The 17,665-nt window shown below is 45.3% G+C and overlaps 1 protein-coding gene and 1 long non-coding RNA gene across 2 annotated transcripts; both read right to left on the bottom strand.

Annotated features, from left to right (window-relative positions):
* Nucleotides 1-2,518: 2,518 nt before the first annotated feature.
* LOC142296827 (izumo sperm-egg fusion protein 1-like) lies at nucleotides 2,519-6,065 on the bottom strand. Its single transcript, XM_075340898.1, has 5 exons — nucleotides 6,053-6,065; nucleotides 4,501-4,601; nucleotides 4,149-4,320; nucleotides 2,820-2,982; nucleotides 2,519-2,708 (listed from the first exon to the last, which is right to left on the bottom strand). Exons 1-5 carry the CDS (start codon nucleotides 6,063-6,065, stop codon nucleotides 2,648-2,650), a joined length of 510 nt encoding a protein of 169 aa, XP_075197013.1. The 3' UTR covers nucleotides 2,519-2,647.
* A 179-nt stretch (nucleotides 6,066-6,244) lies between these two features.
* LOC142291813 (uncharacterized) lies at nucleotides 6,245-9,703 on the bottom strand. The gene is made up of 5 exons (XR_012750544.1): nucleotides 9,683-9,703; nucleotides 9,448-9,462; nucleotides 9,271-9,354; nucleotides 7,383-7,430; nucleotides 6,245-6,322 (listed from the first exon to the last, which is right to left on the bottom strand). It is a non-coding gene; the product is annotated as an uncharacterized LOC142291813 (long non-coding RNA).
* Nucleotides 9,704-17,665: the final 7,962 nt, after the last annotated feature.

Genomic DNA, 17,665 nt, shown 5'->3' with positions numbered 1-17,665 from the left:
GTACAAAATAACAAGTTTATTTTATAATCAATCTAGACAAGGAGACAAACATCATAATAAGTGGTGAAAATACATAGTGCAGGAAAAAGAAAGAGTCCCAGAAAAAGGTTCCCAGACCATGGGCCCCTGCCATAATAAATACAAATGAATAGGTCCGCAGCATTCCCATAATATTATGGAGAATAATTCCAATATAAATAGGTAATAGACTGCCGCTTACCCTTCAAAAAAGTGAAGAACTGCTTAGGCAAATGCCACGGCAGAGTTCCAGTATAGGGGAAGGAAGCCCCAACGCGTTTCGCTACGTTAGCTTCTTCGGGGGGCAGTGTAATCCTATAGCTATGTATACATTAAATGGAAGTAAACTCGAGACTACAGAACAGAAGGACTTGTGGATTCTGGTTACAAATAAGCTGAGCAGCAGTGCATGTGACGCCCTGGCCAGCCAGGTAGTCACAGATAGGGCCCCGCATTACACCTGTCCCTCATAGGTAACATTCAGCCAAACATTAAAAACCCTAGTCACACCCCCAGAGCTTGATGGACACACCAGGGGGCGGAACCAGGCGGTTGGAAGACGCCTACTGAGGAGTTCAGAAAGCCTGGGGCGGGAAAAGTAACAGTTCAGTCAGTTGCATTTCAGAGTTCAAGTTGGAGAGGTGTGTGGGCTGGAGCTGTGTGCAGCTCCAGCGGAGGAGAAAACCCAATTTGACAGGTGCCAGGGTAGGAGCCCTGGTACCTCTGGCTAGGAGGCATACGGAGGCCTCTGTCTGCAGGAGCCGGGAAGACGGCTCGGTGGAACCGTGGTGGACCGGGACAGGGTAGTGGCCCGCCGATACCGACCCGGGGAACCGACTCGGAAACTGGAGCACAAAGGGGTACTCAGACCCTGAAGCTAGGTCCAGAAGCTACTGGGGGATAGCTAATTAACTGATTGTGGCCAGGACTTGAGGTCCTGTCCCACCCAAAGTCCCAACTGAAGACAATAGCCCAATGAGGGGGATAAGCAGCCACCGCCATGGCTCAGAAATCCCACGGGCCAGCGTCTGCGGGCAAAGGGCTCCTTAGGCGACCACAAGCCGGGAGCGGACTCCTGAAGTTGCAAGCACAGGTAGTCCAACATCCAACTCAGGTGCGGGAGAAAGACAGACCACCAGCCGGGTGGGGGACCAGACTGCGGCCGGCTGCGGGCACTGACCACCATCACCTTGGTTTACCAGAGACTCATGTGTTTACTAATAGTGAGTACAACAGAACCCTCTGGCCGCCCATCTCACTGCACCGCCAAACACCCCCAATGGGTCCCGAGGCCACCATCCCTACCCACGGAGGGGTTAACAATTTGCTGCCAAACATCTCCCCCGGGTGCCCCATAACTGCAGCGGTGGTGTACACCTTCGCCACATCCCGTGGGTGGCGTCACAGACTTAACGCGGCTACGGCCATACATCTACGTCCCCAAACCACAAACCCCCTTTTAGTTGAAGTGACCGCGAGACCCCCGGGTCCGGAGACCCTCGAGCCACCCACAGAAGGTCTGGATCCGAGCGGCTCGGCTGCCGCGAGCGGGGTGGTACATACGCAATGTCAAGAGGAAACAAAATTTTAGGGTGTATAAAAAGAGATTATATCCCGTGATCCCAACATATTATTACACCTCTATAAATTACTTGTAAGGCCACATTTTTGGGCTCCACATTTTAAAAAGGACATTCATAATTTAGAGTCAGTTCAAAGGCGGACATCTAGATTATAGAAAGGAATGGAAGCTGTCCCATATGATGAGAGGTTAAAAAGCTGGATTTGTTTAGCTTAGAAACAAAGATGTCTCAGAGGAGATCTCATTTATATGTATAAATACATGTGTAGGTCAATATAAAGGACTGGCACATGACTTATTCCTTCCAAAGTAATACTAAGGATCAGGGGGGCATTCACTGTGAGTGGAAGAAAGCCGATTCCGGCAGCTAAATCACAAAGGGTTCTTTACAGTTTGGGCATTCCACAATCTGACTACTCTATCACAAAAGGTAGTAATAGCAGATACAATAAGAGCTTTTAAAAAATGTTGATGATTTCCTCAGTACACAAAACATTGTCAGTTAGAAATGATTTATTGACAAAATAATGTTCTATAATAATATTTATTCAGCGCTATTAATTCCACAGCGCTAACAATTCAAGGTCCCTATCAGTATGTCTTAGAGTGTGGGAGGAAACCGGAGAACCCGGAGGAAACCCACGCAAACACGGGGAGAACATACAAACTCCTTGCAGATGTTGTCCTTGGTGGGATTTGAACTCAGAACCCCAGTGCTGCAAGACTGCAGTGCTAACCACTGAGCCACCGTGCCGCCCAAATGTATAATTGATGGAGGAAGGTTGAACTAGATGGACCTAGGTCTTTTTTCAACCCATGTAACTATATAATAGGGTACGGTTCCACTTGCACATAGCTTCCGATGCGAGAGCTAATGACCCTCTGCTGCGAGCATCAGCTGAGGGTCATGGGACAGATGGACACAGTCCCATGGTTTTGCACTAGAGTAAGATCAATCCGATGTTTTATCGGTTTGCACTCGTCCGTGCAGAACGCAAGTGGAACCGTACCCATAGGATGGTGCTTGATTGTTCTTCATATTTCATACTATACTGGTTCTAGAGTCTTGTTCTTCATTTTCTTGAACCGGTATACACAAATACAAATGCTGGAAAAAAAAAACCAGTATGTATGTTATTTTATATCTGTTATTTACATGAAACTCTAAAAACCTCATCATAATTATAATTATTACTTGTATACTATGAAGGGTACATACCATATTCCAGCAATCAATAGGATGGTGATGCCGCCGGCCACCAATATTATTTTGAAGGATTGTGTCTGAATAAATGGTAGCTCCGGCGTAGTGATGTCAAGCTCATTAGGAAGAGTAGGACGAGGCTTGTATCTTCCTGTCGTCCTTGCAGGTCCTTTGACAACTAAGTTAACAAAAATCTTTATTAGTTTATTTCATCTAAAGAATGGTAACTTATAGAACATTAACCCCTTCCCAATACAGGATGTGATTGTACATCCTACTAATTAACGGTCTCCATGTATGTAGCAAGTTCAGGAGCTGAGCCTGCAACGTACGCAGGAGATGTATGCATCAGTGTCAGCTATAGTGAGCTCTGATCTCTGCTACTTAACAATTTAAATGCTACTGTAAATCTCAGTCCCTCTGCGACATAATCACAGACTATGGGTTGTCAGTTATTTCAGCCTTGGGCGTTGGTATGTCCACAATGGCTGCCATCTCAGTCCTCCTGCACACCCCAGCCTTCAGCTGAGCTTCACAGGTGAACGTCATTTTTTCTACACTTCAATAGAGTACTATCACAGCATATAGAACAAGCAATGAAGTCTCAATAACCCCTATTGCCAATGTGAAACTGAAAGAAAAAAAATAACATATGGTATTGCCACATCTGTAAAAGTCTGATCTATCAAATTATACAAATAATCCATAGAGTACATGCCATAAGGAAAAAAAATCTGAATGCATGTCAAAAATTGTACTCCAATCCCGGATTAAGATTTCTGGCATAGGGAGTGTCACAGCTCATCATGGATTAGACAAGCTGTGGCGTCACACTCCTGTCCCGCTCAGCTCTGCCCATTTTGGTAAAGCTTGAGACACTGGCGTGAATACGCCAAAAGGCACACAATTTTGGTGCAACTCTGATGTGTACCAAAATTGTGACTTTTCAAACCTTTTTTTACACATTTTTGGTGTAAAAGCTTTTATGAATTGGGCCTAGATCTTTAATCCGTATAATAATCATCTACAGAGTTATCTGAATCCCATGTATCTAAATATTAAGACTCAGCATAATGTCAGTGATAATATATCTTCTGAGTCCAGCATCACAAACTTCGACTTCTATCATTAGAATAAAATGTGGTGTATACAGCAGACGCCAGATTCCCCTATTTTGCCTCCATGCGTTTCAGATATCAAGCATCCTTAGTCATGAAGTCGCAGTTTGTAAAGATGGACTCAGAATTTTCTTCCATTATCATTAGTCCCGGATGAGTGGATCCGAGCTCCAAACGAGAAAACTAGCATGAGCTGGACTTCTTCTTTACTATAATATAGCCTCACCTTTCACATGATAGATGATCTTACTGACCGGCACGTCAGACTGCAGAATGGTAGAACACATGTACATGCCTTCATCTTTCTTCTGGACGCCCTTCATCTCTATATAGGGCTCCTCAATCACTTTAGATTCGAGTTCAATGAATGGAGAAAAGGGAAACACGCTGGAGATAAGCTGAAAAGATACAAGTCATAATGTTACAATGATTTATTATCAGGATTATTTTTATTATTGTCATTATCATTGGGGAACTAATCCCCGAATTTATGGTTGTATGTACAATGATAGAAGTTATTTTCATAATCTAATCTCTGACTTTTACCCATATACTTTAGGTAATTGTCTTGTACTTACCCTAACAAAGTTGTTTTTATAGGGTTGCTCCAGCAGGGAATGCCATGGAAAGCTACAATCCAGGATTAGATCTTCATCCTCTGCAACTTCTATATTCCTTTCTACATTAAAAAAAAATAACAGAAAACTTTAGAGAAGTAATTGTGTAGCTATTCTGTATCTGCATTCACAGGGTGACTGTACTTTCAAGTCATTTTTCACAGTAAGGCTGGTTTCACACTACGTCTTTTTAACATCCGTTGAAAACGTTTTTTTAGCGGAAGTACGGATCCTGCTTTTACAGCAAATAACGTATGCAAACGCATATGTTATTTTGCAGGATCCTGCACTGGATGTTTAGGGGCGGGCATTGGAGTCATGTGATCGGGAGTGAGGGGAGCTAGACTGGGAGCCGGCTTCTGACAGCTGCAGACGCTGGTAACCAAGGTAAACATCGGCCTTGGATACCCGATATTTATCTTGGTTACGAGTGTCTGCAGCTGCTAGGAGCAGGGCTGCCTGCACGCGTAACCAACGTAAACATCGGGTAACTAAGAGAAGTGGTTACGCGATATTTACCTTGGTTACGAGTGTCCGCAGCTCTCAGGTGGGGGAGAGGGAGGGAGGGAGGAAGGGGGAAAGACAGATAGAGAGAGAGAGAGAGGGTGAGGGAGGGAGGAGGAGAGAGAGACAGATCACGCGAGGCTGGTTCTGGGCATGCTCAGTACTTTCTGGGCATGCTCAGTACAAAAGCAGGATCCTGTCTATCAGCACGCCAGCGTTCACCTGCGTTCGCGTGCGTTATAGTGCGGATCCGGTGACTTGCAGTATTTTGACGCAGCTCAAAAACGCTACAAGTAGCGTTTTTGAAACATGTTAAAAAAACTGCAAGTCACCGGATCCGCACTATAACGCACGCAAACGCAGGTGAACGCAGGTGGACGCGAGTCCATTGCAAATGCATTGAAATGAAAACGCATTTGCACTGGATCCGTACTTCCGCTAAAATAACGTTTTCAACGGATGTTAAAAAGACGTAGTGTGAAACCAGCCTTAATTGTCTGTGGCACTTGAGGAATAACGCTCTATCTGGCCATTATGACTTGTGTCCTGCATGTTACACTGATCGTCCCCTCTACAGGCTGTTTTGTAGTTTGCAATCCCCTCTGAGCTGGTGTGAGGAGACTGGGTGCTGTGATCTCTCCTATACACAGCACACAGAGAACGAGGGATGGATTCCTGCCCTCCATTTTTTATTGATCATACAGAAAGCAGCAGGGGCATGTAGGAAATTATACTGCAATACTGAACTGTGTAGATGTGACTCAAGCTCCGATGTGAGGTAAAAGACCTGACAGCTCAGTATGATGGTTCTGTGTCTCCCTCTGCCCGATTTCTCTCCGTGCTCTTAATGAATCAAGTGTGTCTCACGTGTTGTGGGCCTCTGTGTGCTTCGCTACAAATCTTTCTCTAGTCAGTGACTGGAGTAAGAATTGTGGTGTTAAGTATGCTACAGCATATGATTAATTAGATGATTAGGCATCACCACACCCCACCCTGCCCAGACACTCACTCAGTCTGCCCATTTTGAAGGAACTGACCAAAACTGGCATAAAAATATGAAAACCCTAAAAATTGTTGCACATCCTGAAGTGCTGCAAACATTTTGTGACTTCAAAGTATTTTACACCAGATTTCTGACATTACCACTATAATTAATCAGGTCCTATAGCTAAAAGTAACTGGTCGTATTATAATGTCTCCTCACCTCCACAATCTATAGTCTCCGAAATGTGAATTTCCTGGTCTCTGCAGGGAGAGCACTTATGTCCGGTCTTCAAATCTGATAAAGAAATAATTAAATCTGAATTTAGCATTAAATAGACCCTTATATTCTGCTTATTATGGAACCTGCAGGATCCTCATTATTAGGAATCAAATTCATGTACATTGTAAGATTATCTGCCATGATCTCTGGCCTATTGGAAGTCTTCTGAAGCTGTAATGTATAGTGAGCACTATGCGGCTTGTGTTTTACCGCACTGTGTGCACAATTATTAGACAAGTGAGTATTTTGACCATATCATCAGTTTTATGACAATTACCAACTCCAAGCTGTATAAACTTCAATGCTTATTCTATTAAGCCTATCATTTGTGTAATGACGGACGCTGTGGTCTAAGGATACAACACCCTTTATCAAGGTGTGCAGAATTATTAAGCAGCTTGTTTCCCTCAGGGAAAAGGGCCAAAAAGGAGATTCAACTGAGTCTGAAAAGTCAGCCATTGATAAAAGTCTTACAGAGGGGGGTGCAGCAATCCTGAAATAGCTAAGAATGAAATCAGTCCCTCCCTGCACAATGTCTGGAGCGCTGAGGTAGGGGCTGCCCAAAAAGTGTCCATAGATTAAGAAACCGACAGACTCCATGGGTAGAAGACTTATGACGGCTATTGAAGAAAGGATGCTATATTGGTCACTGATATTTTATTAATGGCAGAAATATATTATTGTACAAATGAAAATAAACAATTAAGATGGGAACATTTAGATTTTTCATTGTTACATAATTTTACATTCTAATATATGCCAATAATTATGTACACATATATTCTCCTAAAAAAAGAAAAACCTCACTTTTACTTTCCTAAATATTCAGATTTCAGGTTTATTAACCTCTTGAATTGACCAACAGGCACTGTAGATGTTCAATAATAAAAGGAATCACCAAAAGAACAAATTCCCTAATAATTGTGCACAAAGTGTAAAGCCCGGACTGCGGCTCGGCTGTACAGATCACATTGTGGCCAAGGGGCTGAGTCACATCCAAATCTGAGGGCTGCGATTCAGATAAAACTTATCTCTATATAGTAATGTATATATAGGAATATAGGATAATACTTACCAGTACATTTCTTGTCCATGCACACACAGCTGCATCTATCAAAGTACTCTGTGAAGAAAGGAGAAATCATACAATAAACCCCATCACCCAGTCACAGGAATCCTGTCATTTCTGTAGAATGAGAACCTTATTCTAATATTGAAAACCTCTCCTGAAATATTGTATTTATAGATATGAAATGAACGATAATGGGGGCCATATATCAGAGTATTCTCTCCATCCTGCTACTGTATCTAATCAGCTCTCCAGATAATATTTATTAGTAACACTAATCAGTTCAGGCGCTAATTATATTATGTTACAGAATATAAATGTATCTCTTTCTGTATTATAGTGCTAGTGGTAAAGACCCCAAACAGTGACACCCACAATGTGTGCCCAACATACACAGAATCCTATTTATATGCAAGTAACCAGTCAGCGATCACAATTTTCTCCTGGCAGATTACTTTACAAATATTTTACAAATATAATTTACATAAAGGACATTTGTCCCCGATTCACCACGACCAGCGATGTTCTTGTGGCGCCCTAGCCTAGCCAGGTCGTCACAGATAAAACAAACACCCCACCCCCATTAGACAGGGACACCACCCAAACACAAAACCCTTGTTGCCTCCCTCCAGGGTCTGATGTCCACACCAGGTGGGGCGGAGCCAAGCGGTTGGCCCCACCCACCGAGGAGTTCACAGGCCTGGAGGTGGGAAAATTGACAGTTGAGTGTTGAGCAGTGAAGAGTGAGGAGTGAACACTTGGGTGCCTGGGTTTGTGGCCCAGACACTGACAGCAAGGTTGGCAGATGGTGGTGGCCATCTGCAGGAGTGGTGAAGCAACGCGGAACCGTAGGACCGGGGTCGGGCGACGGCCCGCCGGTACCGACCGGGGAGCGAAGTGAAGCCAGCACACACAGGCAGGGCCATCGGACCCCGACCAGGTTTGGAGCCCCGACAATAGTCAGATCCGGATGTGACTGAAACCCCAGGGGTTTCCTAACAACAAAAGTCCCGATTGAAGGCAACCGCCCACATCATGAGGGTATACAGCTACCGCCTAAGGCTAGAGACCCAAGGGCCAGCGCCTGCGGGCAAACGGGCTCCTCCGGTACCCATACACCGGGGAGCGGACTACCGTTGGGGATCCATAGTAGTCAAACGGGAACATCAAGGTGCAGGGAAAGACAGCCGCCATCACCTGTCCGGGGAGAGACACTGCAGCCGGCTGCGGGACCCATCCATCCAGCCGTTTGGTTTACCGAGGACTTTGTACATTTCTTACTGAGTGAGTACACTCGTGCCATCCGGCACCGCGCCGCGCTGTCCCTGCAGCCCTGCACCTCACCAACCCTGCCTCCCCGTCACACCACCGGGCCCCGGGACCACCGACCCCTACCCACGGAGGGGGAAAACAACATCCCAGCTGCTGACTACCATCACTCCCGGGATCCCCGTCCCCAGCAGTGGTGGTGCCCATCTGCACCACGACCTGTGGGTGGTGTCACGGACTAAATCCCCCAAACCAACCACCCCTTTCACTCATGGGCGAGGTGCGCCGCTCTAAATGAATTAGGAACATCTGACAAGTGTCGTGCACCTTTATGCTCCTTGCCACAAATATTAATTCAGTCATGACTGCAGTAATATATATCTGGCCTAAGAAACATCAATTAGACAAGCTGTGGCATCACGCGCCCTCATCCCATCCTAGCTTTACTCATTTTGGAGGAACTGGTGGGAAAACACCAAAAGTCGCAAAAGTTTTGCACAACTACAAGTTGCTGAAAGATTTTGCTTCTTTTCAACTTAATTTCACCAAGAATTCTGGTAAAATTACTATGAATAATCAGGGCCTATATATTTTCTCTTCCTAAAAAATAAATCTAATAAAGTACCTTGATTTACCGGTAGGCCCCCGGCACAGATGATCTTTTTATCCAGGCAGGTATCACAGTGGACATAGGTTTGCACCATTAAACCTGGGGAAATGCACATAGAGTATTAAAACCTTGTAATAATAGACAATAAGAAAATCAATCAAGAGGCTGAAATCAAGTATAAAATGTACTTACCACAGCTATTAGCACCTGAAAAAATGAGAAATAACAAATTAGTGAAGCTTTTGGTTGTCAGACTCATGCAGTAACAGTAATGTACAGAACTGGCCGCCATTACAGAAATATGATGTAGGGTAGGAAATAAGAGTGATGGTATGACTGGTGTCTGTGCGGAAACCTATAGTTTGTGTCTCTACTCGTATTTCTACATGAGGCTGTGAAAGGTTTGTAGTATTGTATAAGAACTTACCTTGTTTATTTGGGCACCTCCCTTAAAAAGAGAATGAAGAAATGCAGAATTACAAATTAAACAACAATATGGCAGAGAAACACAGTATTTAATAGCTAGAAATAAAAATGACTACCTGACATTGCAGAAAAGTCAGGATACTAAGTAATTATATTCTATTACTTTCAATACATCAATATTGGGAGGTGAATGAATAAATGTAACATGGGAAAATGCTTCTATCTATTCCAGGCACAGCCTGGCTCCACAAGAAGAAATATTTCACTTACTGTTGTTAGATTCCTGCACTATTTTCCGGACTGTCTCTTTAAGCCTTTGGAAATGAAGTTCAACAGTTTCCTTAAGTCGGACGGCTACAATATATAAGGAGAAAGAATAATGACAGATATTACAATCCCCTCATCTATTAGTGTTTGCTCCCACCTCAGCCCCTAAAAACATTAATATAAATTTTGCATTAGTAATAGAAACTACATTTTAATCTTCATGGAATCGTTGAATTTACCTGTAAAGTCCATTTCGTGAATCAAATCCACACATTTTTTATATTCTGATGCTATTTCTGAGATGGCATAATGATCTGGAATTAAATAAATACAATTATTACTGGTGTCATAACTATCTATCTATCCATCAATTATTAAAACAGTTAGGAAAATATAGTATATACAATAGAAATGAGAGACTTACCGAGCATCACAATTTCATCTTTAAGATATTTGATGATTTCTCGCTCAGCAGATTTGGCAATTTGCTTGATGGTCACGAAATCATCAATGCCTTCATTGATTTGGCTATTGATAAAAGTTTTGAACTGTTCCATAGCCTTTTTCCCTCTGGAGTCGCATTCAATGCAGCAGAGAGATGGTCCAATGAATAACGATATTAGCAGCAATAAAAGCCACATTGTGGTCTGGATAGAACCAGACATTTTCTAAAAAAAAAAATAGTGAAATCACTAAAATCGCTTCCAGTAGCCACTAGTCGCTAAGGTCGCAAAGAAACAGAACTGTATCCTCAGAAGAAGAAAACACTGATAGAGTTTAGAGCCTCAGACACGGAGTTATTGGAATATGTCTTTATGACATCACAAAGTGAGAATGTTCATGATATCATAAGAAATATGCAAATAATGCTCAGTGACACCTGAGCCATTAGAAAGCCAAGAGGAAAAATTATAATTATCATACATTACATAGGTAAATACCTTCCAGAAACACATGAGATTTCAGAAGGATTAAATAGCATGTTCACACCATTTCCATATTAGATATGTAGAAATCTTAAACCTTAAATATAAAGTATAGAACTACAATGGGCAGATCAGATCACTGGAAATACACTTTAGACTAAGGCGGGCTTTGCACGTTGCGACATCGCAAGCCGATGCTGCGATGTCGCACGCGATAGGCCCCGCCCCCGTCGCAGCAGCGATATCATTGTGATAGCTGCCGTAGCGAATGTTATCGCTACAGCAGCTTCACATGCACTCACCTATATGAAGCCTGTTTATATAGTATATATATGCATATGACTGTTGTCTATGTTTACCTGTGTATAACTTGTATAAGGTTTAGAGTTTAGTTACATTTGCGTATAAAATCTGCAAGTGCAATGCGAGAAAAAAATGGCATTGCACTCGCACCAATGTTAAACAATAGAGCAGAGCACATCTGCTAGTATTCACTCTACAAAATTTGGCATACGGGGCAAATCGCGGCATGCTAGGAGTGCTTGCATGGAGCACCAAAACAAGTAAATGGGGACAAGAAAAACACGTGACACACGGATAGCACATGGACAACACATGAAAAGCACATGGACATGCGTGCGTGATCTGCTTTTAACATGAAGTTTTACATTTTAGATTGATGAATAGGATAGATAGGATATAGATAGATAAAAAAGGAAGGAACATCACATCAAAAATAGAAAACTATGACAGGTGCAAAGCCCCTAACAAACCTTAAATCCTTTGGCAATAATTTAAGCAACAAAATGGAGGCAGCATAAATAGATAGATAGATAGATAGATAGATGTGAAACACATATATAATGTCCCACTGTCCCAAACCCATACATATTCAAAGCTTGCACCCTATAGTGCTTTTCATGTGGTCCTAAAGGGGGTTTAGCCTCGTCTTTAGCCACAAATTCAATAATTTAAAAAAATGACATGGAGTAATTTTGGAAGCCAACTAAGGTAAAGCAGACAGCTGCAGTCTGCTGGTAATCCAAAACAGCGGTCACCCCACACTGTTGTTTAAAGGGGGGGTTCACCCATTTTTTTTATTTTCTGTAGGAGTTCTACTTACCTTTCTAAGCGTTTTCTCCATTGGCTTCTGTTTCCAGTTCTGGCACTGAGTGGCGCTATCCTGCACGCTCAGTGCCTGTCACATGACCCCCTGGAGCTGTGGCCGCCAGCATCCTCTGACGTCCCGGCATTTCCGGGCTCTCAAACTCGTCGGGTACGTCACAGGATGCTGGCACCACTCAGATTGAGTGACAGGACTGTGGGCGGTGACTACCGCACATCACAGCACAGCATCGAGGGGAGGAGCCGGAGGACATCAGTGTGGAGCCGGCAAAGCGTCCTGAAGATGGTGAGGCATGGGGCGCCAGTGTGGAATACGGGGGGGGGTTCTTCAGCTGAATCCCCCCCCTGCACGTAAGTATCTGATCACACTCTCCACCGCCCGCTCTGCTGCGATGTCAGGAGAGCGGCCGGTGTCGGGCAGTGTGATCATCTGCTCCTCCCAGCAGCACTGCAGGACGCAGCAAGACACTGACAGGCATGTCACCGCTGTGCTCTGCCATCTGTCCTGCTGCATGGAACCAACTGTCTGCACTCTGTCTCACCTGCACCACAAGTCACAGAGTGCAGACAGTTGGTGACAGAGCACCTCTGCCCCCCCTTCTTTCCCCACTCTCTTCTGTCCCCCCACTCTTCTCCCCCTCCCCTCTTCCCCCTCTTCTCTGCCCCCCTCTTATCCCTCGTTTCCCTCGCTCTCTTCCCCCCTCACTCTCTTCTCCCCCCCTCACTCTCTTCTCCCCCCCTCACTCTCTTCTCCCCCCCTCACTCTCTTCTCCCCCCCTCACTCTCTTCTCCCCCCCCACTCTCTTCTCCCCCCCTCACTCTCTTCTCCCCCCCCCTCACTCTCTTCTTCCCCCCCTCACTCTCTTCCCCCCCCTTCGCTCTCTTTTCCTCCCCCATCGCTCTCTTCCCCCCTCGCTCTCTTTTCCTCCCCCCCCTCGCTCTCTTTTCCTCCACCCCTCGCTCTATTTTCCTCCCCCCTCACGCTCTTTTCCTCCCCCCCTCGCTCTTTTCCTCCCCCCTCACTCTTTTCCTCCCCCCTCGCTCTTTTCCTCCCCCCTCGCTCTCTTTTCCTCCCCCCGCGCTCTTTTCCTCCCCCCGCGCTCTTTTCCTCCCCCCGCGCTCTTTTCCTCCCCCCCGCGCTCTTTTCCTCCCCCCCCGCGCTCTCTTTCCCCCCCACGCTCTCTTTTCCTCCCCCCCTCGCTCTCTTTTCCTCCCCCCCTCGCTCTCTTTTCCTCCCCCCTCGCTCTCTTTTCCTCCCCCCTCGCTCTCTTTTCCTCCCCCCCCTCGCTCTCTTTTCCTCCCCCCCCTCGCTCTCTTTTCCTCCCCCCCCTCGCTCTCTTTTCCTCCCCCCCCTCGCTCTCTCTCTCTTTTCCCTCGCTTTCTCCTGGCATGGTCAGTACAGAAATCTCTCCATCGTGGAGGGGTTAGAGGGAGTAATAAACATGGAGTCCCTACTGTGTCTGTGTATTTATTTCTAATAAAGTATTTTTCTCTGTGTGGTCTTTTTTTTTTAAACCCTTTATTGGAGATTCTTAATGGCCATGTCAAACTTGGCCTGACATTAAGAATCTCGGGCTTTATACCAGCTGGTAAAACATAGCTGGTATTAACCCCTTATTACCCAGCGTGCCACCTGCCACCAGGGCCACTGGAAGAGTTGGATACAGCGCCATAAGATGGCGCTTCTATGAAAGCGCCATTTTCTGGGGCGGCTGTGGACTGCAATTCGCAGCGGGGGGCCCAGAAAGTTTGGGCACCCTTCACTGCGGATTCCAATCCCCAGCTGCCTAGTTGTACCTGGCTGGACTCAAAAATTCGGCGAAGCCCATGTCATTAATTATTTCATCAAATAAAAAAAAAGGGCTTCTCTATATTTTTGGTTCCCAGCCGAGTACAAACAGGCATCTGGGGGTTGGGGGCAGCCCGTAGCTGTCTGCTGTACCTGGCTAGCATACAAAAATATGGCGAAGCCCACTTCATTTTTTAAAAAAAGTTTTCAGGCAAAAACCTTTATAAAAAAAAAAATGCTTCCCTGGATTTCTATTGCCAGTGCAAGTAACACCAAGCAGCGGTGGTTAGAAGCCAGTAGCTGCTTGGGTTACCCTTAACAATAGAAAATGCAGCGGGAGCCCACAAACAATGTGATTTTTTTTTTTTTTTTTTTTTTTTTTTTTTTTTTTATTTTTAATGAATTTTTTTAAAAAAAAAAAAAAAAATCGACATGGGCTTTGCCCATCGAGCACCAGAGCATTTTACTGCACAATTCATCCCAAGTAATCAGATGACTGCAGTGTCTGCCAATTACTTGTTCTGTGTCCCCCTGCATCCATTGCAGCGTGTACGGGCTGTGAGGTCAGCGGAGTTCACTCCAGCAGTGGAGTCAGCTGATCTGAACTCAGCTGAACTCCAGCCTGCACACGCTGCGATAGATGCAGGGGGACACAGAACAAGTAAGGTCTAAGCCACACGGCGAGAAACACAGTGCGAGTGGAGTGCGATAAAACATCGCATTCCACTCGGACCAATATTAGCCTGTGTGTCAGCACACATGAGCGATTATTTTCTCCGCCCTAATTGGACCGAGAGAACAATCGCAGCATGCTACAACTGTAATGCAAGACTCTCTCTTTTACCCATTCAAGTGTATGTGGTGAGAGAAAAATCGCACTGCACTTGCGGTACATCGGTGGACTACGGAGGAAAGAGGGAGAGAAATCCCTCCCACCCCTCCTCAGTGCTGGCCCACCCCTCGAGTGCCGGTCCGCCCCCGCTGCTGAGGTCTGCTCGCAGAGTCGGACCTCAGTCGCAGGGACACACGCATGACACTCAGCTCTGCTGTACTGAGCGTGAGCCGAGTGTAATGCGAGGGGATCGCAGTAATCCCTGTGTGGCCCCAGCCTGATCGGCCGACACTTGAGTCAGCTGATCTGAACTCAGCTGAACTCCTGTACACACAGCCCGCACACACAGCCCGCACACTGTCACATGTGACCGGCAGCAGGCAGCGACTGCTGTTAAGGCTACATTCACATGACCGTTCCGTTTTTGCGGGCCACAAAAAACGGTCCTTTTTGTCATGGATGCATCCTAGTGACATCTGCGTGCCTTCCGTTTTTTTGCGGACCGCAAAAAACGGAAGCAGCAAGAAAGATAAATAGATGAGTAGATATAGAGATGGATAGATATAGAGACAGAGGGATAGAGGGATGAATGAATGAATAGAGGGCTGGATAGATAGATAGATAAGAAATACATATATAATGTCCCACCCCCTGCATATTCTAAGCTGGCACCCTTTTGTGACTTTCATGTGGCACTAAGGTGCTTAGCCTTGTATTTAGCCAAAAAATAATAAATAAAAAAAAATGACGTGCGGTCCCCCTATCTTTTGTAGCCAGCTAGGGTAAAGCAAACGGCTGCAGCCTGCAAACCACAGCTGGCAGCTTCACCTTGGCTGGTAATCCAAAACAGAGGGCACCCCACGCTATTATTTTAAATTAAATAAATAATTTAAAACAAAAAACACGGGGTCCCCCAAAATTGGATCACCAGCCAAGGTAAAGCGGACAGCTGTGGTCTGGTATTCTCAGACTAGGGAGGTTCACAGTTATTGGACACTCCCCAGCCTAAAAATAGAAGGCTGCAGCCGCCCCAGAAGTAGCGCATCCATTAGATGTGCCAGTCCTGGTGCTTCGCGCCATCTCATCCCGTTGCCCTGGTGCGGTGGCAAACGGGGTAATATATGGGGTTAATACCAGATGTGTAATGTCACCTGGCATCAAGCCCTGGAGTTAGTGAAGTCAGGCGTGTATCAGATATCCGACATCACCAACCCAGGCAGTAATAAAAAAAAAAGACAACAAACACATTTTTATTTGAAAAAACACTCCCCAACACATTCCCTCTTTCACCAATTTATTAGAAAGAAAAACAAATCCAGGTATGGTGTAATACAAGGGGGTCCCACGATGATCCATACCATAGTCAATGTCCCAGTCAATGAAGAACAGAATGTTCCCCATTGGCTGGGAGAGCCGTGCAGTGACCTGAGCTAACATCAATAGGTCAGCCCAGGTCACTGCAGGGCATGACGAGTGCTGCTATCAGGAGGTTAGCGAGGTATATTACCTGCGATGATCACTGAACTGACAGCAGCGCTGTCACAGAGTTCAATGACCGCCGCCTTCACAAACCAAGTATCGTGAGCGGCCCGTGACGTCACCACTATTCACAGTCTCGGGTCAACAGCGAGACAGTGGCGGGCATAGAAGGCAGTGACGACCGCTGACGTCAGGTGGGCAGGACTTCATCACCGTAGGTAATGAACTTACTAACCTCTTGACGGTAGCGCTGGTCATCCCCGCGGCTGCTGATACTGCAGTGCGGGCTGCTGCTGACACTGCTGAGCGGGCAGCCGTGGGGCTGGGGCAGGAGCAGGACACTGACTGCACGGGCACCCAACGGAAGTCACACGGAAGTGCTTCCGTGTTGCTTCCGAGAATTTTGCGAACCCATTGACTTGTATTGAGTCACGGTTCGTTATTACGGAACAGAATAGGACATGTTCCATAATAACGGAGCGGACATACGGCATCCGATGTGTTTTTTTTTTTTGTAGGATCGGATGCACATGGAAGTGCCATCTGATCCTACACAAAAGACATTGAAAAGATGGTCCTGTCTGTGGGGCCGCAAAAAAACAGGAACTGACCAGGACAAACGGAACGGTCATGTGAATGAGCCCACCTGCAGCCATTGCAGCGTGTGCGGGCTGTGAGATCAGGAGTCAGCTGACTCCATCGCCGGCCGATAAATTCTGTGTCCAGCTGCAGAAGGATCCGGTAAAATAACGGTTGCATGCGCTGCACATTTAATCCACAGGATCCGGTCATATGCGGTTTGCGGATGATACGGACGGCACACAGACTAGGCAAGAGGGAAAAAAGCAATCTCATCACCCCTTCACTTTTTTTTCCCCAATTATTTTTTTCACATGTTGCGCCGGCTAATAATCATAATTTCTGTACATACACTCTCACACACACACTCACACACACACACTGTATATACACACACACACACTGTATATACACACACACACACACTGTATACACACACACTGTATATACACACACACTGTATATATACACACACACACACACACTGTATATACACACACACACACTGTGTATACACACACACACTCACACACTGTATATACACACACACACTGTATATACACACACACTGTATATACACATACACACACACACACACACACACACACACACTGTACAGTGCCTACAAGTAGTATTCAACCCCTGCAGATATAGCAGGTTTACACATTTGGAATTAACTTGGCATTGTGACATTTGGACTGTAGATCAGCCTGGAAGTGTGAAATGCACTGCAGCAAAAAAGAATGTTATTTCTTTTTTTATTTTTTTTTAAAATTGTGAAAGGTTTATTCAGAGGGTCATTTATTATTCAACCCCTCAAACCACAAGAATTCTGTTTGGTTCCCCTAAAGTATTGAGAAGTATTTCAGGCACAAAGAACAATGAGCTTCACATGTTTGGATTAATTCTCTCTTTTTTCAGCCTTTTCTGACTAATTAAGATCCTCCCCAAACTTGTGAACAGCACTCATACTTGGTCAACATGGGA

This window comes from Anomaloglossus baeobatrachus, chromosome 1 (genome assembly GCF_048569485.1).
Source record: "Anomaloglossus baeobatrachus isolate aAnoBae1 chromosome 1, aAnoBae1.hap1, whole genome shotgun sequence".
NCBI classification, from domain to species: Eukaryota; Metazoa; Chordata; class Amphibia; order Anura; family Aromobatidae; genus Anomaloglossus; species Anomaloglossus baeobatrachus.
The sequence above is the reverse complement of the archived record's forward strand: the minus strand, read 5'-3'. Positions and strand labels throughout refer to the sequence as shown.

Coding starts and splice junctions, on each gene's coding strand:
- LOC142296827 (XM_075340898.1), bottom strand. Junction 2,983..4,148: donor GATCATCTATCATGTGAAAG/GTGAGGCTATAT, acceptor TTGTTAACTTAG/TTGTCAAAGGACCTGCAAGG. Junction 2,709..2,819: donor CTATTGATTGCTGGAATATG/GTATGTACCCTT, acceptor TTTTTTTTCCAG/CATTTGTATTTGTGTATACC.